At 36.6% G+C, this 22,445-nt stretch overlaps 1 protein-coding gene across 3 annotated transcripts in view; it reads left to right on the plus strand.

Moving 5' to 3' along the window:
- The window catches only part of LOC131691940 (LIM and SH3 domain protein Lasp), a 174,398-nt gene that overhangs the window by 143,917 nt on the left and 8,036 nt on the right, over positions 1 to 22,445 (plus strand). For 2 of the 3 annotated variants that reach the window (XM_058978717.1, XM_058978719.1), the window contains one exon: positions 6,200 to 7,180. The exons of the other annotated variant lie outside the window; for it this stretch is intronic. In XM_058978717.1, coding sequence (XP_058834700.1) covers positions 6,200 to 7,180 — 981 coding nt within the window. The remainder of the gene's footprint in view (positions 1 to 6,199; positions 7,181 to 22,445) is intronic. 3 annotated transcript variants of the gene reach the window in all.

Genomic DNA, 22,445 nt, shown 5'->3' on the forward strand with positions numbered 1-22,445 from the left:
ATTCGTGCAATTGTACCCTTTTTACAAGTTATTCGCGTTACCCCATCAACGATCTAATATTTATCGTTTTAAAGACGTAAAAGAAACTTTTTCAGAGTATTTATAATTCATACTATTTGAAGATAACATAATTTTCTTTTTGAATATGATTCTAAACGTTATTTTAAATCAAAATGCTTAAAACAAAAATTTTCTGAGATGTAGTTTTCGAAATATTTAAAATTTTGTTTTAACAACACAATTATTTTATTTTATTACGACCTTTTCATAAGTTTTCCGCGTTTCTTCATCAACAACAATAGGCTTTTCAGAATGCCCATAACATTTCCTGTTACTTTCTCTTTGACATCAAGGCGATATTGTAAACCATTTATGACCGAATAGCATTTTTCTGAATCACGCCACGGAAGAAAATAAATTTATAAATTTTGTTTATGTTTGTGTTTGCAAAACCGACTAGATCTTATACATCAATTAGTAGAAGTTGAATCATCTTTAACAGGCCAACGAAGGTACCGTAAACCGGGGTGACTTTGATCATCGTGACTTTGATCACTTGAAACTTTTTTCGTAGATCGCTTATTAAACCAGAATAGTCTACAGAATCATTTGAATTTGAAATGATTTTTACTCTAAACTTATAAAATACTGATTTGTTATACTTATATAAATTTATTCTTAAGAGTTTGCTTATTTTAAATACATTTTTTTGTGAAATTAGTTGACAATTATTTCAAATTATTTCAAGCTAAAATTCCCACTATTTCTTTTTGTTCAATAGTCCAACGTGTTAAAATGGATGAAACTTTTTTTACATTGATAAAGCACTGAATTAAACAATTTTAGCAGCTTTAAAAGTTTTCAGAATTCTTTTTTCTAGTTGGACACAAATTATACGAATTTTGCTTACTCGAATTGTACAGTATTTTGAAATACTTTGTATAATACCAATTAACATCTATTTAACAATGAGTATCTTTCCAGAATTAGTTTAAACAAACATTTGAATGAAAATCATTGACATCAATAACTTAATGTGGGTGAACATGTAGGTTATCAAAGTCACCCCGAAATACGAAAACGGGCTTGAATTTGAAATCATTTTTGGAAAAATAGCTGGAAGCGGAGAATTTTAGGTAAAACCATCCAATCTTGTTCTCCATACATCAGTACATGGTTTAAAAATATTAAACTTGACAAAAATGTGTTGCGTCTAAAAATATGTAATTATTACTTCAAAAAGTGATCAATGTCACCCCGGTTTACGGTACCCGGGAACCCACAAATTGAAATGCACATAACTATGGCTGCCTTTAAACGATTTAGACACTTTTAGATGTTTTGGATTCAGGAACTCGTTTTTGATTCTGTAAAATTGAACCGGATGAATAGATCTAGCTCTTAATAATCCGGATTTTCCGGAGTAATATGCCAGTAGTAGTAGTAGTATAATTTGTAACATTTAATAATGTCCTAGCAATATGAGCATCAAAACTCTTCAATTTGTCTCGGGGGTCTGTTAGTTATTGTTACGAGACCCTATGGCAATTTGAAAAACGGAATTAGAATGGAATGGCCACTCACGGCCCCACGGGAACCTGCTCTGGAATGTCCGTTCCGGGGTTAAATCACCAAATGGTTCCAAAACCACGAAATACACCTTACTGATGCAATTCCCAGAATATTGATACCCATATTTCCAGTATTCCATTAAAATTCACAAATAATATTCCAGCACTGGAACATGCTTCCGGATTCCCGGGAACCGAATAAAGTAACCTGATTCATTTTTACCAAGCCTAAAAGGGGATGAGTTCCCGAATCCAAAACACCTAAAACTATCAAAATCGGTTGGAAATTACCGTATTTATCAGCATTTCAGTTTTGGGGTACCCGGGTATCCACGTCAGCCTGTTACGTAATAAAAACATTCAGGAGACCCTTACTATATCAACAATATTATACGCCCAAAAGCATGACTTAGTGAAGTTCTAAGAGGTCACAAAGCTTCCAGCTATGTAAAAAATTTGGGAATTTCATTGAAACCTAAAAAGGTACCCGGGTACCACGTCGGACACATAACAGTTAAAAACTTACGGAAAGTATTGTATCTGGTAATAAAACTGAAACAGATTTTTCTACGCGGATATAAGTCCTTTTAGATGGATTTTCCAACTCACGCGTTTTTTTGTGGAAAAATATTTTGAGTTCAAACACTTAGAAGATATTTGGAATGGGCATATTCTAAATGGTTTAGACGAGTTGGTGTCCGTGGTCGATGTCAAAGCCATTCTGAAAATACCCCATGTTGATGTGCGATCCAAAAGGTGGCTTCAAAATTTGTCTCCTCCATTTTTCCAAAAATCTTCCAAGTCTTTTGCATTCAAAAGAACTTGCTTTTACACGAATTTTCGGACTAACACAGTTTTTACGCGCATATTCCAATTAACATTTTTTTACACGGTCTATTCTATCAAATAATGCGTTACGAATATAACCAAGAGTTAAACGGAATGATGATCGTTCATTTTAGTATTACAAGTATTTCAATTCACTTCTCTCGCAATGTCTTCTTGATTACTCTGAGCGTACTGAAAACGTGAACGAGCTGTCCGAAAATGTAACTCGCACTAACATTTACGATCGATAGGTACCTTGAAATCAGTTTTTGTCCTTTTCTCCACACAATGAATTTTGTATCACTTAGGCTTATAAGACTACATAACTTACCCGAACAAACGAAAATTTGTGTATAGCTTTTTAGTATTTCAGATTCTCATCGTCAGTAACTAACACCAACTTAGTGCTAGTTAGATAAGTCCAAACCTGCACCAAGTTGTTGCTTGTTAGACACTAACGCTAAACGCTAATCAACTGACTGGTATCGAACGATGTCTCGATAGTAAACACAGAAGTTCTGTTTGCCGGCGAGAAATGTGAATATTTTGGTAAAAAACCAAACGCACTTGGCAATCCAAATCAAAATTTCGTGAAAGAGATCACGTGAAAATTTCATGGCCATGTGCAGAACTGCATAAAATTGAAAAAGATTAGGGATATCTTCTAAGTATAATAAGCACTCAAAATAGATCGTTAGTCATGTACTAGGTATCATGAATCCATGGATAATATGTTATCATTTTGTGGACTATTTTACAAGCACGAATGGTCAGGCGTGCATATTATCATCATGAACCAGTTCACGTTTTCATGAATAATACTTTTTTTTTGATTTTGAGAACTATTTCACGAGCACGAATGGTGAGTTGTAACTAATATACTAGCAATCATGAACATGAATAATGTTTTATGGTTTTATGGAAAACATGAATAATGTTTTATGGTTTTGTGAACTATTTCATGAGTACGAATTGGCAGTTGTGACCACTCCGGGGCCGGGGTAAGTTGGCGGGTTTTTCGCGTCACATATTTTTGTCTCTAAAAATAGAGACAATACATCAAACACTTTTAAAAAAATCAGAGATGTTGCCAACAGTCTGCTCTTCCATTCCGCGTGTTCTATTTTGCAAGATCTACCTACATCAAAGCAGTAAAAATTGAAAACTGAAAACACCGCCAACTAGCCCCGGTCTCCCCTACATGAAAGATCCGAATTACCCCAAACCTGCTCCAATTCGGACCACCCATTTCTTTTCGATTTCTTGCAATAGAAATGAATTTCTATTTTGGCCTAAGTAACAGTTGATAGTCTCGCCCAAAACAGGATATAAATAAAAGATATTATCCGGCAGATCCAAAATCATGATAATGCACTTGATTTAATTAATTGTTGTTTCCAACAAAAATATTGTTTTTCGATGTACTCATTTTTCAAAAAAAATGCGCTCCGAACCCGATCAGAATGAAATAACAAGATTATAATAGAATGCAATTTTCGTAACATATTGTGTTATAAATTTGGTCTCGTTAGTAGTTAAAATAACAGAAAATTATAACAAGTAACAAGGGGAGATATAGTTTTGAAATATTCTTGTTATGTGTTTCTGATCGGGAAGCAACATTCGCTCCTAGCACACGAACACGAAAACTGAGAACCGCAATATTTTGTGAGACAGAACAAAGCTACATGACAGCCATGAAAATGATATATGCGCTTTTGGCCAGCGGTCCGAATTGCCCCACTTCCCCTTATAAATCCAATTTTACAGGAACTCGATTCATCTCTTTATTACACCTAGAAAAATTCCCGAAATTGGCTAATTTATTATGCTCTTTAGTAGTGTAACCCCTTAAGCACAAACTGTTTACTAGAAAAATTTCCATTATATTTTTTTGTTTTGATTATAGAGGTTTTAACCTTAGGATCATTCGCCTCTTTGTCGGGTTAGATAAATTTCTTTAGAAAAATCTCCAACCCTATGTGCGGGGTTCGGAATTGAACCCAGGTAAGTTTCGTACAATCCATTTTTCCCATATGAAACATTTTCGATAGTCCCACAATATTGCCAAAAATGAAACGCGCTTTGTTGTTCTAGTCACCAACATTCTAGGAGGTGACCCTTTCGTCACTTTTTTGCGAGTCACGGTGCCTAGCGTCACCAAAAGTGACTCTTGGAATCGTTATTTCGCGTGACAATTGTCACTTTGTATGAGTTCAGGCACTTAAGTGCGTTTTTTCACTGTCACGTGACGTCACTAGGTGACGTGACTGTGAGAATAGGGCCCCAGTAAACTTGCTATTGACCATAAATTTGTTTCTCTGCCCTCAATACTCAAGAAATATTGTTAATTGGAATATATTTTAGTACCTTGATAAATTCTTTATTGTATTTTCTTGCAGATTCGTTCTAAACTATGTTCCTGCCCAGACAGTTTGTCATAGATTCACTCAACGTCTCTAATATGACTGAGATGGTTCACATTCCCTTTTCCGCTTAATCATGCTCGTAGGCCTAATATTAGTATGTCAACAATTAGAACCTTAGAAAAAAAAAACTACCAACGAACCTTCCAACTGCCCAGAAATCGAAAATATTAGAGTGTAACAAAACAGACACTTGTTCAACTGGATGCAATTTAATATGGAGCGTGTGTACCAGTTTCGATTGTTTTCTCACGCGAAATTTCATGGGTCCAACGAAAGAAACCCTTTTTGCGCCGAACTGCCAACAATAGGCCATCGGCTTCGTTATGTCGTTACTAGCTGGCGCTTACATTATATAAGCAACCTACGACCAGATGGTTCACGGTTTGTTGTCTGTCGGTTGGCCATCGCGCGCGTTTCGCAAGTAAGGCATATTTCCTGCAGACTGGCAAGGCTAATGCCCGTATCGGTTCAAAAGTAATGTTTCGGCCTGTAGACCCATAACAATAGGAAAGAGTAAATATACCAGAAAAACATCGCGGTTGGCTTGTATTGTAATGTCGCTGAATGCCCCTGACTGCAAACCGTTGTTGACGGTTGCGCTATCAAATATTGCACTACGAAAATAATTGCACCGTTTCACTTTCCATTCTCTAATCAAGGGTACTTGTATATCGGAAACTGAATTTACCTTTTTGGGCCTTTTACGGTTCGCCACCGAAAGACTTTTTTGTTCGTTGGCAGAAATTCGACTCGAGTAACTGGCAACAATTATGGGCTTTTTTGGGACACTTTCTGGTTCCCTGAAGAGTATTGAACCCATCGGCGCTGGTCTGCATCGCAAAGAGTAGTGGTGTGAAAAGAATTTCAAGTAGCAAATTGATGACAAATTTTCGATTTCCTTATTTCTGTCATTTCTGATTTCATTTCCGATGTAGTCTAGTCTACTTTCCCAGCACGCGATGATAGATGAGACAGCTTTCGAATTCGACTACACGGTCGTGGAAGAGTGTTTAGCCAGACATTGTATAAATTGTATAGTATAGTTTATTTGCTTGTTATCCCTCGAATTCGATTGTACATTATTTTTTATCGATGGTTATTTTTCTTTACATGTAATAGTTTGCTAATGTTCCTTTGGTATTTTCCAGTACGTCCCTAAATATTGATGTATTTCTAACATCTATTACAATATGCTTTTCTTTGCTTCTTTTCATAAATTGTCATCACGTTGTCGTTATTCGTCAATCATTAACGAATTGCATCATCATATAAACACGCGCCATCTCGCCACCAACCATCAACCCTTCCGAATCATCATCACCCCACCTTGTGGCGGATCTACACACCTTCCCCGATCCGTGCACCAAACAGACAACAACGAGCTGGAATCGGAATACTTTTCCGAGCAATTGGCCGCCGAATCACTGCCCCATTACCAACCACCTCCTCCACCGCCGGTTGTGGCACCAGCATCACATTCACTGTCACAAACCGGCATGACCGGATCATCGTCTTCGTTGTCCTCTGTGGGTCATAGCGCAACAGCCTCCGCCAATCCGACTGCTGCTGTTTCCCAGCAAGCACAAATCACACCGACCTCGACGCTTACCAAGCACAATCTGAGCAATCTAAATCAGAGCCAGAACAACTACCAATCATCACAAGCGTACCAAGCGAACAATAATTACAGCAAAGTGGCATACGGTGGCGTTTCGACACCGGCACAGGCTTACCAACAGGCTCCTCCCCAGCAGCAGCCGAACCATTACCATCACAATAGTAATAGCAGCAGCAATAGTAGCACACATACCAACGATGTGGTACGTCAAACCGTGTTGCAAAGCTCCCAAGCTCCCTCGGGAGTTATGGGAAATAATCAAAAATACTACGACCAGTACGATAACTACGCTAGACCAAATCCGAACGCCACCATGGTGAACAATAACAATAACTACAACAGTCACTATCACCACAGTCAGCAGGCGGGTGTTGGCGGGGGTGGCGGTGGCGGCAATGAACGAAGCAATGGTGCTACTCATAATTATCACCACATGCAGCAGCAACAACAACACCAGCAACATCATCACACACAACACCACCAGCAAGGTGATGGTGGCTATACTCATTCCCAGCAACCACAACAACAACAACATCAACGCTACAATGGACATCAGCAACAGTACGCACAACAGCAGCAACAACAACAGCAATATCAGTACAATAACGGTAATGTTGTGAACAATGGCGGCAACATTGGAAAGATTGCCGATTACGATCCCTTGACCGACGGTCCGAGGAACATTCCGCAACCGAACCGGCAGAGTGCGACACTGATCTTCAGCTCCGGAAACTGTGAGTAGTTTGAAATTTTACGTTTTTTCGCATAATTATGTTTCTATTTAATTTTTGGTGCGAGCAGCTTGATGTGTATGTTCGATAAAAATCAACCAATCTCTGTTGTATTTAGTGTTAAATGTTGAATATAGTATGTCGGCACTTTCACGCACAGCATTGCTAGTTTTTCGTGTTTGCCATTTTAGATTTAGCGATTGTAAGTGTGTTATTGATTCTATTTCATGCTCACCGATCATCACAACTATCTAAAATTGTTCAGAACATTTTTTTGCTTCGGCGCAATAAAGCTTCCGGAAAGTTCAATGTCGAATAAATGTTTGAACATAGAAAAAAAAATCTCTCGTACACATCGATTATCAACGATTTAAAGCTGACCCTATCCGAGCAGAGTCTGATATCAAATTGAGAACTAAACTTGATGTTGTGATGTAGTAGGTAATGATTGCTTTGGTGATACCGTTTTGGTTGTTTTAACGGTTAAAAGATCAAAATCGAAAGCAGAAAAATTGTCCTACGACACCAAACACAAAACTATTTATGATATCAGTGAAAGCAAATTTAAAACTTATTGAGATATTGCGATATTTCATTGATAACAAAATAAATAATCAATTCGATGTATGCCAAATAAATTGAAATTGAAATAATTTTTTCTAAAGAACGCAAAGCACATCAAAATGAGATCAAAATTTGATGTCATATCTGAAAAAGCTTCAACCGATATCATAATAAGATTTCAATTTGATGGCTGGTATCAAAATATGATGTCTGCTTGCTGTAATTTTGATGTTTGACTTTGCTCGGGAGCGTCTCAGATTAGTGTTTAACTCTCCTCAAGTTTGAATTGAACGTTTTTTGTAGGATACAATTGCCGCTGCTTTTTCCTTATGCCCACAGCGGCTTGAGGTTCAATCGGTTTGCTTTTTCTCGCGTTATCGTGCACGTTTATGTCATCATCGTTACTGTTGCCTTGTTGTTCACGAGGACCCACTTTTTTGTTTCTTGTTTTTACTGATTGCTATTGATATCCGTCTTCAACATTTTTTTTTATTGGTTGTTTGTTTGGAGGTACTAGGTGCAATCGTTATTTCACTGTTCGTACTGAAAGTTTGTTTCTGGAATCAAAACGCATCAGTTATTGGTGGGTCGTTATTTTCGATTGTTTTACATTCCGCAGAAAACCGTTTCCCAGAAAGCCATTTCCCAGAAGGCCATTGCCCAGAAATCAATCCCCCAGAATGTACCATTCCCCAGAATAATATTTCCTAGAAAGGCATTCTCCAGAAGGTCCCATTCTCCTGCAAAGTTAATGTTTTTATTCATTTTTTGAGGTCAAGCCAAAGTTTTGCGCATTACCCAATTCAAGGAACTGATGCGGTGTAAAGCTGCTGAGGATGTACCTTCGAAAACATCGGCCCCTCGCAAGTAAACCTGTTATCCACTCGTATAACCGGTTTACTCGAACATAGGGAGTGATTCCTTTTTTCAAACATGAGCAGTTCTTTGAATATGCCTTTTTAATCATTTTGCAGTCATATGAACAAATAAGATACCTTGATCCGAGTCAATATCTCTAAAATCTGAAACTAAACATTGTTTAACTTCAAAAGTGTATCAAAACAAATACAGTGAAGACCCGATTTTATCAGCACTCGATTTATCTACCCCCGACTTTATCAGCTTTTTGACCCGATTTAATCAGCTTCATATGAAAATTGATAGTTGGTAGTTTGATGGGCTCTAGCAAATGAACCAAGTTGAATTCGGGTAAATTCTTTCTTGAGCATAGTTTTCTTATCTTAGAGATCCGAAATATGCAAAAAAAAAATTTTTTTTTCGCTGTCAGACCCCTTAAGCTTATGAGGTTATATCTAAGAACTAAAGAAGAATGTTTTAAGAGCTTTGGTTTCTTAAAAAGAAAGAAAAATGTATGTTCCGATTTTGTCAATGTCTTCGTTTAATCAGCCTAAAATTCACCAAGGAGCTGATAAAAACGGGTGAGGGATTCCATGAGAAACCGGCCGACCGCAAAATATGACCATCGTCGATTCGAACGAAACTTTGCAAGTGTGTTCACTCTATGAATCTCCATGATATTCTCTGGCAATTGGAATATTTTGATACAAGAGCAATTTTTCAAAAAGGGCGTAAACGTTTCTACGTGTATGAATTTCAAATTTTTTTGTTCAATTACTGTATTTTATACAGCAAAACTCTCTGAGAACAAGTTACAGGAAATGAATACTTCTGTCTGTCAAAGATATACACTGAAAAAAAATGTTGTGTTATTTTTCAAAAAAAAAACAAAAATTTATGATAAAAATTTAAATGGCGAAAAAAACCATTTTTTTAAATTTTTTATATTTTGTTACCGAAAACCTAAAGAGAAAATAAACATTTTGAATGTGATTGCATGATGGAGAAAAAATCGGTAAAAAAGTTTTTCTAACAATAACTTCGTACATGTTTTTAAATTTCATACTAATTGAAATACAAAATTGTAATTTTATTACAGAATATAATTCTAAGCACCATTTAAAATCAAAATGCATTTAACAAAAATCTTCCAAAATGTGATAGTTTTCGAGATATTTGAAATTTTTCTCCTTCAAAACAATTTGTGTTATTAGGCTCTTTTTAAAAGTTATTCGCGTTACCCTATCATAAAATGTGAAAAATTTAATGTTAATCGTTTTAAAGACGTAAAAGCAACTTTTTTAGTTTATTTGGATCATGGAGAAGCTTTCAATAAAAAAGTTTTCCTAAAAACAACTTTTGACATATTTTTATAATTCTTATTATTTGCAGTCAAAAATACAATTTTCTTTTTGAATATGATTCTAAACGCCATTCTAAATCGAAATGCTCTTAACAAAAATTTTCTAAAATGTAGCAGTTCTCGAGATATTTTAACTTTTGTTTTAACAACACAATTATTTTGTTTTATTACGACCTTTCATAAGTTATTCGCATTTCTCCATCAAAACAAATAATTGTGTTGTTAACACATAATAATTGTGTTGTTAAAACAAAAGTTAAAATATCTCGAGAAATACTACATTTTAGAAAATTTTTGTTAAGAGCATTTCGATTTAAAATGGCGTTTAGAATCATAATCAAAATTGTATGAAAATTGTATTTTTGACTGCAAATAGTAAGAATTATAAAAATATGTTAAAAGTTGTTGTTAGGAAAATTTTTTATTGAAAGCTTCTCCATGATCCAAATACACTAAAAAGTTGCTTTTACGTTTTTAAAACGAGAAACATTAAATTTTTGACATTTTATGATGGGGTAACGTGAATAACTTTTAAAAAGAGCATAATTATACGAATTAATTGTTTTTGAAGGAACAAAATTTCAAATATCTCGAAATCTATCGCATTTTGGAATATTTTTACTAAATGCATTTTGATTTTATATGGTGCTTAAAATTATATTCTGTAATAAAATTAAAATTTTTTATGTCAATTAGTATGAAATTTAAAAACATGTACGAAGTTATTGTAAGAAAAAAATTTTTACCGATTTTTTCTCCATCATGCAATCACATTCAAAATGTTTCTTTTCTCTTTAGGTTTTTGGTAACAAAATATATAAAATTTTAAAAAATGGGTTTTTTCGCAATTTAAATTTTTATCATAAATTTTTGTTTTTTTGAAAAATGACACAACATTTTTTTCAGTGTATATTTTTTCAGACAGAAGTATTCATTCCCTGTAACTCGTTCTTAGATAATTTTGCTGTATAAAATATAGTAATCGAACGAAAAAATTTTGAAATTCATACATGTAGAAACGTTTACGCCCTTTTGAAAAGTTGCTCTTGAGTCAAAATAATCTTATTACCTGTGGAAAATATTTAGTCTTCCATGACGGTGAAACGTGCAAAGTTTCATCGGAATCTAAGATGATCGGTCACGATTTTAATGATTTTCGGACGGATCTTCGTGGAATTCCTCGTCTTCACTGTATTCAAAAATTAAACTCAAAAGAACAACTCATGTTTAAAAAAAGGGTATTTGTTTTATAAAATGTATTCAAATTACAAATAATCAGCACTAACAGTGCAACTTTTGTGCAAGACTAGCCAGTTCGGCATAAAGTCTTTTGGCATAACATCGTCTGACATCAGACTATACATGGTAGTTGACCATTCGCCATAACAGTCGTGTAGTACAAGCACAGACTAACAGACATAGCACTATCATGAAATTCCTTAAAAATTTCGATTCGCCAGTTTGGCCAAAACAGGTCCGCCTTATATACACGGACCCAGCCACTCATTTACAAATAAGTTAACCCCCACGCTCAAGAAAAATTTTTCACTAGTGGTCTATCCCTCGCATACTTGCGCATATATCAGTGGTACCATAACCGCAAATGCAATCACAGTTCCGGCTAATAGCTAATATATATGACTGCTAACGTTAGCAAAGAATTTTTTTCCGAGTATTATGTCTGTTAATCCGTGGTATATGTACCATTTGGCATAAGGTATGAAAATACTTTCGAATGCATTTAGTATCATATTTTTTAGTAAACCAAGCAATCGGGTGGTACGTCGAAGTACGAAACATTTTCAATGCAAAAGAAGGATAAATGCTCTAAAAGCCAACCATACCATTCATCAAAATGTGCATTCACTTCGATTTTAATATATATTCAAGGAACGCTCGAAAGAAGGAATCAACGCCAATGTTTAAATAATCCGGGCAGACGAAAAGATCACAAGCTTGCGTGCAAGAGTTATTTGGCATAAAGATTCAATGAACTACTCATGTTTGAAAGAAGGAATTAAACCCGAACATATCGAGTAAACCAGGTATGCGAATGGATAATTGGTTAGCTTGCGAGGGGCCGCTGCTTGCGACAAGCGCAACGTATAACACTATTTCACTCTTTTGGATCCTTGTAACCCCCCTTACCGCTAGAGATGGTCGGGTTTCAATTTTTTCGAACCCAAACCCGAGAGCTTGAAAATTGAAAAGCCTGAACCCGACCCGAGCCCAAAATTATAATAATTGAAAAACCCGAACCCGACATGAGCCCGAACATTTTAAAATTGACAAACCCAAACCCGACCCGAACCTGAGAATGAAAACTTTGTAAAACCCGAACCCGACCCGAATCCAAGAGTTTCAAAATTTGATAACCCGAACCAGAAAATTTATAATTTGAGAAACTCGATCCGAACCCGACTTGTTAATACAGCAAATCACCAAAGATATCGAAGATTTTTAATTTTAAGTACCCGAGCTGGATCCATGACTCAACTAAGAATAATAGAATCGCTCGAACCTGAAGTAGCACCATACGCGTTCAGATATATCTGCCAATGGCAAAATGAATTACTGGCCAATGGAATTTGCATTTATATTTACTATTATTGTTCGTCGAATTTGTAATTTTCAGAGAAATTTTTTAGTTTATCTTACATCCCAATTAAAGAAACTGGGATGTAAGGTAAATCGGGGGCTAACTCACGGATAAACAAAAAGCTTAATGATGACAGTTTCAGATAAACTTGTCCGCCTTACCTAATCAAAATTTCTAATTTTTTATCGAAAATCTTTCCGGCAAGAGTAGTTTTGAATAATTTATTACAGGTGTTAAATTAAGCTATGGTAATTGGCAATTCGTATTCGACAGTTTACACGACCTCACCCGCGTTACTGGTTGGTACGGTCAAAATTTTGTCGAAGGGTGTCAATCAAGATTCTCTGGCGCGTTCTTGATGTTTCACCATTAGCGTTAGGATGATTGTCTATGATGGAGTGTATAATTTCTTTTATGTCTCAGATAGTACGGTATGCGCACCACCAGAGATGCTTCGAAATCGCCAATGGAGTATTTTTGCGATCAATGCCTTAAGATCATGAAAATTCACGTTTTTGCATAAAGGAATCCGGATCATGCATATTCATATTCATTTAGGTGTTTTTCAATAGAAACTAAACAGGCAAAAACGTCAAATGACCAAAAGCTGTTATTTAATTGACAGTGAACTCTGAGTGGCTCAAACGAAAACGACAGCAGAAGTCAACTGATATAGTGGTGGTATGCTTACAGTGAATGACTCGCAGTTACACTTGAAAAGAAAATTTTCGTGTGAAATTGACATTTTTCCGCACTGGTCATATCAATAATTTATCTTTATACGTCTTCCAATTTTTGAGATGGTGTCCCATAGCAGGAATGGATTCACGACCCCAAATTAGTTAAAACCCCAATTTTTTGTCTTTATTTAGGACCCTTTAACTGTTGTCATTTGAGTCCGCCAATTTTAGCTCCATAGACCAATTTTGACGCAGGACTACGTTTTTGTTTTCGATATGGGGGTGCACTTTGCAAATTTTACAAAAAATGTATGTAACGAAAAGTGGTCCAATTTTAAACGAATATAATTCAGCCATCTCACGATAAATTATCAAATTTTTTGCACATATCGACCCGAAATACTTTTAAGAATAGATTCCAATAGGTAAACCCAAAGATTTTATCATTGCATTAAAAATTTAAATAATGTACAACCTAGTCAACATATCGCGCATTTACACACAAAAGATAGCGCTTCCCATGTCCGGCACGACACATTTATGTACATAGCGCGCTACGCTTCTATGAGTGACGTCACCATCAATTATTTAAAGAACGGATTTCGCAGAACAAGCTCAGTTGCCTGTTGAACGGCAGGCGAAGCAGATCACTGCGCTGTGTGTTTTCACAACGAAGCAGATCACTGCGCTGTGTGTTTTCACAACGAAGCAGATCACTGCGCTGTGTGTTTTCACAGCAAATGTAGCTGAGCTAAAAGTCCGTTACACTGGCTGTGGAGGTACGCTACCCAGTGCCGTCCAACACGCGACTGAGCATGTCCGTTCAAACACAAAATAGCTTATACATTCGAGCTCCATTTGCGAACACGATTAACATAGTGTCGTAACACTAGTTGTCTCTTCGCTCTACCCATCATCAGCGTTGACTCATTTTGCTTTGTGCGCTTGGGTTCAACGTTTGAGGCGAATGCTAGGTATATCTAATTTGTTAGCAGGGTTACCATATTAACAGATTTTTCTGTAATGTCACAGATTTTTTTCACAATTTTTGATCACAGATGGCAGATTTTTGGCATTTTGATGAAATTTTCACAGATTTGGCATTTTGATGAAATTTTCACAGAGATGAAATAACTGTTAGATTTACCTCAATGGTATGTTCAGAAGAGTTGTAGTAAATAATACGAGTCATGTTTTGGTTAGAAAGTTTTTGTTCCACATTTTACCGCATAGAGGGCGCCAACACTAACTTTTCAACGGAAAGAGATAGATATTAGGTGTCTTCTACAAAGTTGTATAGCAGGCATTTTTCAATAATTCTTCTGAACATTTCGATATTCTATCTCCCTTCTATGAAAAGTTAGTGCTGGCGCCCTCTATGTAGTCACAGTTGGAAATTAAATTTATTCAACCCTAACATGACTCGTATTACTTACTACAATTCTTCTGAACATACTATTGAGCTAAATCTAACGGTTATTTCACAAAAATTTATAGTACGTGGGAATCAAGTACTGATACATAACCATGCACTGCTAGGCCCCATGGAAAACTGACTCAGAGATCACTTCGTTAAAAGCTTAATAACTTCTTTTAACAAAGCCGGATTGACAAGCAGTCTTCGACAAAGTTGTAGAGAATTAAATTATCTTTCTTATTTTCACTTACAGTGATAATACGATGCATACAGTGCCATCTAGTGGTAAAAATGCGAGATAGTGGGTTTTCTTCATGTAAATTGTCGAAAAATCCCATACAAATTAGACTTGTCCGATTCGCTTCAAATTTGGAACAAGTACTCCTGGTGGGACTAGTAATCGACTCAGGGGTGGGCCGATTAAGTTTTCAAAAATTCATTATTTTTCTGGGCAGTCTAAATCCGTAACCTGCATGATAGCAATCTGTGTTTTCGTTGCGCAAAGACGAAAACTTTCTTTGCAACAAATTTACGCGGATCGATGGAAAGCGCAACGAAAGTTTATTATTTACGTTCGATCAATTCATTGATTCACGTGATTCATTTCCACTCAGCCTATCCTATTTTGATTCTGCTAATAGGTACATACTACAAAGCCTATTTATGGATGAATACACTGCCACTTGAAAAATCGTTGCAAAAACGCATCTAAGTTCATATATAAAATTATTTTCGATTCTTGTATATTTATAGTTTCGATATAGGAATAAGACCACTGTACGCGTACTTTAGGAAAGTTACAATAATGGCAAAATATAACTAGAAAGCTTGGTCTATACATGAAATGTGATTATATTGTCTAAAATTTGATTTTTCTTCGCCGGCCCGAGTTTTTTACCACACACAATCGAAAAGTTTTCACAATTTTTAAAAGCAGATCTTGTGCTCTTCAGATCTTCTCAAATAAGTTTAATCGGATTCGATCACCTACTACAACTAAAATGACCTGATAACCAAGAAGGTTTCGTTCAATATGTAACATTCGATGTTGTTTGTTTGTGCTTAAACTATACATAAGAAATATATTTGGTTTATTATTACTCTAAATGTACTAAGAAAATAAACATTTTACATTAAGTAGTATAGTCCTACGTCTACAGTTCGTGCAACCCCATAGGGCAACCCCTTTCAGTTTTTATAATTTTGTCACAATATTGTATGAACAGGTGCCACTGTGCGACATGGAAATGATTGGACATCTACTCTTAAAACACTCGTATCTATGGCGCTGCGTGACTGAAAAATACTTTTTTTCGTGCATAATGAATGTATAAATAAAGCTTTATATTACCCAAGGTTGTTGCCTTGTCTTCAAAGTCGTAAATCAAAATAACTTTCAGTTTGAGCACTTTACATCAGACGATCCCTTTAAATAAATCATGGCAAAAACGAATTCATACTATTTAAAGCAAAGCAATCTTTGTAATTCATGTTTGGATCGATTTTTCTCGGATGAGGTTTACAATACTATTCGTTATAATTGATCCTTTTTTTAAATTTAGATTATAGCAGTTTTAACCTTAAGATCATTCGCCTCTTCTTTATCTAATCTGTTTGCGAGTCTGTGCAACCCATATGTGCTATACCAGGGAGGACGCTTAATAATAATTTTCAGAATTTTGTTTTTTATCCTTTAGAGGGTTTTAACCTAGTAGCACAACTACTCCAACTCTGTGCATGATGCTCATAAATTAATGATTTATTTCTTTACGCCAGCGCATAGAATTCTTCCACAACCTTTTTACAGAATTTTTTGCATTCTGCTTGAATTTCTTAAATTTGATAATATAATTGGTTTAAGGAAAAAAAACTCATAACGTTTATTTCGCAAACACTGAGATCTCGCCTTTTGACATTACTGCGCTTCCATTAAATTCGGACTCTGTTTTTTGCCTCCAAATTCCCGCAAAAACGAAGTGTATCCTTGAAATTCAAAAGTCAAACGGGTAAATACCAGTAGGATATTCAATATGTCAAAATATTCAACATGTCGAAATTGGTCGGTGTTAAGTCAGACCGGACTAAGTCGCAAAATCTCAAAAAGTGAGATAATGATAGCACTGGATAAAAAATTTATTCAGCAACATTTGACTTTTGCCAGAATTGTAAAATGTTAAAATTAGCATGAGTTATGGCAAAAATAAATTTTGAATTACAATGTAAAGGATGTGGCGATTCAAACTTTAAACTCGCTTTTCTTGAAGTTAATACAATGTCACTTAGTCCGGTCTGACTTAACACCGACTAATTAATACTCACACGTCAATTAAATTGATGGTAACAAACAAACAAACCGAACATTCTGTACAATGTACAATCTGAGAAAGTGCGTACAACGTTGGTTTTGTTCGTATCGATAACAACCAATCTATAGTAAATGCATTGTGAGTAGATTTTCGCGTGACATAATTATTTGGTTATGATTCTTTTGATATTTATCAATATAATTGTTGTACCTCTTTCCAATTCGCGGTGTAAATTTATTTACCAGGAAAGCATATAGCAAACTAACTTACCATGTGTAATCTCAATGAAAACGAAATGATTCTATCAACCGATACTGAAATACTCTTGTTAGAGAGAAAATCGTCAAAGACAATACTGACGAGTGGTCGTATACTAAAAGTACATATTCTCATGCAGTCTGACTGAAGTCATGCGCTACCGTTCCAGACAATATCTTCTGAGACAAAAATAACGTCTCTTCTTTTAAGTGGTTACGTGGTTAATCATAGGAACAAAATTTCTCACGCTCAACCCGAATAAAGTGTTTGGGTTTTCCCAAAAAAAAAACGCTAGCTAACACACATATTGTACTAGACATTGAAGTCCTATTGAAACGACCGGCTTCAATGACTTTCAGGTGCAGTACGACCTGTCGGTGTTTCTACCTGAGCGTTTTGAATTTCCTTCGTGAAAATATGCAAATAAACATCAAATATGCACATGCGAGGGGTGTATGAATGAAAGTACATACACTTCAATAGTCTTGCCGTACCTTCTTCATGCCAATGAACTTGAATGAACAGTCTCGTCTATTGCCGCCGCCCCGTAAAACAAAACTTTACAAAATGTATAGTCACTGACGGAATAATTTAAACGGATACCTAGAAAAGGCATTGCAAATTCCCACCCTGATGTTTGTACACTTTTATGGTTTTATGATTATTTTTTTCTGTATCATATTGTACTAGATATCTTGCTATTTCGTCTCGACACAAGATGCGAGATGATGTAATGTGGAACACAGCTCTCGTTTGTTCGGTTGGTTTGCACGAGTAAGTCACATGGATTTGCATATAGTAGACGAAACTAACGAACTGTTTCTTAACGGTGTTCGTCATACGAAACAAACATTTTTTACAGCATGTACTAAATCGTCGGTGCTCAACAAGAGATTGATAAATTTGAGTTAGAGTTCTTGAAAATCTTCCAGTATTACATGGAGCAAAAAAACATCACATCGAATTTTATGGTATGATGATAGAGTTTTACATGTTTTTATCTGTAAAATAAATTACTGTGCCTCTTCGAATGTAAAGCACTGCCAAATAAACAGGTAAAATAGGACCGACGAATATTCTTACATGTCCATGACAAATGCCAGTGGCGTAGTAGTGGAGGGGGATACACCCAATATTTTAATGAAATTTTAAGAAATTTAATGTGTTCAACTAAAATGTGCTTAATATTTTAAATGGAATTCTGTATGTTTTGTTTGTAAAAGTTATCTTCTGAGAATATTTCCTTGTAGTGAATATTGGCGACACACCTCGGCTAATTGGTACGGCACGGAGAAGACGACCAGCAAGCTAAAATAGAAGACGAAAGCCTTCAACAAAGACCTCATTGTTGGGGCACTTCGGCCGGATAGCGGGATCGAGAACGTTGATGCGGCGCCCAACTTACTGGTTAAATGAATTGCTTAGTACGCTACACGCTGCTTGTCTCAGAACCAGAAGGCGGGTTCAGAGAACGAGATCGGTGAGGGAGAGAGGAGCACAAGGCGACGTTTCGCGAAACTGGGGCCGCTTGTAAACGGGAGATCAGGCTTAGCAAGCCAGTTTGCCACAAGGAGCTGTGCTGAGAAGTAGCCCCCAATCCCTGGGTTACGCGTACCGAGTCGTGATGGCGAAGATGATGGCCCGTCGACGCTAATGATAATCGTTGAAGATCTCTTCCCGAAGCACGATCAAACTAGCTAGTCACAAGAACCGTACGGCTAAGAAGAAGGAGCAAACACAGACGAGTGACAAGTGACTAACGACGGGCTAAAAGATGCGTCGATGCGACTAAAATCAAAGAAAGCGGCAGGAATACCAAACGTGACGCTGAAAGCTGCGATCCTGGCATATCCGGATATGTTCAGGATGCTGCAGCAGAAGTGTTTAGATGATGGCTTTTTCCCCGAAATGTGGAAGGTACAGAAACTGCTGTTGCTGCCAAAGCTAGAAAAGAAACCGGACGATCCAGCCTCGTATACGCCTATGTTTGCTGGCCTCACTCGGAAAACTCCTGGAAATAATTATCCTTAACCCTTTTGGTCGCAGTAGGACGTATAGTCCCACCTACTTCTCCCAGGTTTTTATTGGATTTCTAGTTAGCATTGACATATAAAATCGAATTCTTTCTTTTAATCAACTCGTAGGGATGTAAGGAGTACAACTAGCACAAAATAGTATGTGAATTTGTTAATTACTTATTAGTTATAGACTATAAAAACTCGAAAATCTCGTTTTTTTACACTGAATTCGGCTGTGTCTGAACTAAAAGTCCTAGAGCTCTAAATTTTTTTTTTTGCAAATATCTCAAGCATTGAACTAAATAATAGTTTTCCGTAGGTCAGTTTTTTCGAAAATAAATTATCAAAATATGCAAAAATGGAGTTTATTATTTTGTTGGTCTATAAATGATACTGAAAGACCAAGATAACTTTTTAACTAGCATGAAAATAGATTATGTGGCTTTTGAACATTACGATTTATGAGTGCTTTTGAGGTCGCTGATTACGATTCTGATGTTAGAATTCGAAAATTCAAAATGACGCCTATAAAATGGCAACCATTTTTTTTGAATTTGACAAATTTTGTCACAGTCAGTATAAAACTAGTTTCACGGGGTTTTTTTTAGGTCGCACAGTCGTATTGTATCCGCCATTTTGAATTTTATATTTTTTACATTTTAGACGTCATAATCAGAATCAGTGACCCCGAAAACCTATTTAATGCTAAAAATAACAGTATTAAAATGAACAAAATTCGCGTCGCAAAGAGTTAACAGGCTAATGAACGCGGACTGTCGATACTGGGCTCTAGTTACGTTACGATAGATGTGAAGAATCCGTTCAACATTGTCACTTGGGAAGCCTAAAGAGCTACTTTCAGAGTAGAGTGCTGCTGTATGATATGAACGAAGGGCAGAAGTCAATGCGAGTTCAATGGGCGTTCCTCGTGACTCCATTCTCGGTCCAATTCTTTGGAACGGGATGTACGATAGGGTCTTGACACTGCGGTTGTCCAAGAAAGTGAAAATCGTGGGTTTCGCGGACAACGGGTCACTAACGTTCATGGGTGAGATACTAGAAGAAGTGCAAAAAGTCGGCAAAGGCAACGAACGCAATAGCGAGGATCATGCCAAACGTCGGAGGCCAGATAAACAGTACGAGACGTCTGCTATCTAGTATTTCGTCTTCGATACTGTGATATGGGGTTCCGACCTGTGGTGTGGCGCTCGGGGCACCAGCGAACCCGACGCCCTGCTTCACCGGAATCGCCGAACCAACCTTGGCACCTGACTGGTCGGCTCGGTTTCGGGAGAACTTCTCTCAGCGGGGAATTCCGTCGGAGTATGCCGGGGTCATCGTTGCGGACTAGACTAGACTAGTTCGTGATCGAGTCGGGAGCTCAACAAAGGAGTGGCACAAGGGAGCCGAAGGTTTCAGTAAATTAGACAATCTAGACAAAGCTTGTCACCTAGATTGTCCTCTTAGAGGAAGAACACTAATTCTTGATCCACAGGTAGCTTTCATACTTCCATAGAGAAATGGCCACGTTGTGTGGATGGTCGAAAACTGGTAGTGTGTCGAGGATGGGTGCTGTAACGCTACTAAAAGAACTAACTACTAAGTAGTTGGATTGGATTCTTGAAGTAATGCCGTAAGGTAGTGCCGGGGAGGTATCAGGTTCTGTGCAAGAGTAGTTGTTTTAGCGTCTCGGGTGGCTGTCCAAACCCGTTCTCTGAATTGTTGGTTTTTGTACATTATTTTCCTGCATATATAAACAAAATATACGGGTCATTTCACGCGAAGTGATCAAGGCACGTGTAATCGACCTTCACGGATTTGAACCAAATCTGGAGGAATTGTTCATCAAGGAGCCAATATTTAAAAACTCAATATTTGGTGTCAATGGAACCACCCCTCGGGTCGTGGGACCACCCCCTGTTTTGACAAATTGCCAAAACCCTTGATTTTCTTTTGATCATATCTCTGGTTCTATTTACTCTAGAATCAAACCGCAAGACGGCTTTTGAAGAAAATTATTCAAGGAGTCAAGAAAAAATATTAATTTTTGACGGCAGTGCTGCCAACTATGCGATTTTTTGAGTTAAATGTTAAAACAAAAATTTTCTCTCAATACATATATTTTAATTTGGAAAATTCTAATGCCATCGTGTTCCTCAGGCATTTTTATATAAGAAACACTTATAATCTCAATATAATTTGAGCGGATCCTGAGATACACCGTTTTGAAGGGTAAAATCGCAATTTCCCATATAAAATCGCAAGCGCACAACACTAAAAAGCACTTTGAGTATTACGAGTTCAAACATGATTGTTCGTGAAATAGACGAGAAATGATGAAAAACAACGTTTTTGGTTGACAGATCAGGGTCGATTTTTATAACCGTTTGAAGATTTTCTCAATTTCAGCCAATAAAAACGGATTTTTTATATGAGAAAATGCGAGTTTTTCCCTTCAAAACGGTGTATTTCAAGATGCACTTAAATTATATTGAGATTAGAAGTGTTTCTTATGTAAAAATGTCTGAGGAATACGATGGCATTAGAATTTTCAAAAATAAAATATATGTATTGAGAGAAAAATTAATTTTTAATATTTTACTGAAAAAATCGTATAATTAGCAGCACTTCCGCCAAAAATTAATATTTTCTCTAGACTCCATGAATAATTTTCTTCAATAGCCATCTAGCGGTTTGATTCTAGAGCCAATAGAACCGGAGATATGATCAAAAGAAAATCAAGGGTTTTGACAATTTGTCAAAACGGGGGGTACTTCCGTGACCCGGGGGTGGTTCCATTGACACAAAAATTTGGGTTTTTATATATTGGCCCTAGATGAACAATTCCAGCAAATTTGGTTCGAATCCGTGGAGGTCGATTTTAAGTTTGTATCTTATTTCGATCACTTCGTGTGGAATGACCCATACATATTCACCCCCCGCGAAAAATTTTCTTACTACGCCACTGGCTCGAACATGGCTTGACCACTCCGACTTATACGTGCCAGAGGAACCCCTTGATGGAACACCAAACTTGTTCGACTTAAAAAGTTATTCAGAAGAGCCTGGAATCGCAGACGCAGGCACGGGTCGGAGGCATTTAAGTTAGCTCGCAAACCATACAGAAATGCCCTTCGATTCTCTGAGCGAAGTGGTACCTCTGCACAAATGTGTCTCAACGAGACTAGTATATTAATATGTTGCA

This window comes from Topomyia yanbarensis, chromosome 3 (assembly GCF_030247195.1).
Source record: "Topomyia yanbarensis strain Yona2022 chromosome 3, ASM3024719v1, whole genome shotgun sequence".
Classification (NCBI taxonomy): domain Eukaryota; kingdom Metazoa; phylum Arthropoda; class Insecta; order Diptera; family Culicidae; genus Topomyia; species Topomyia yanbarensis.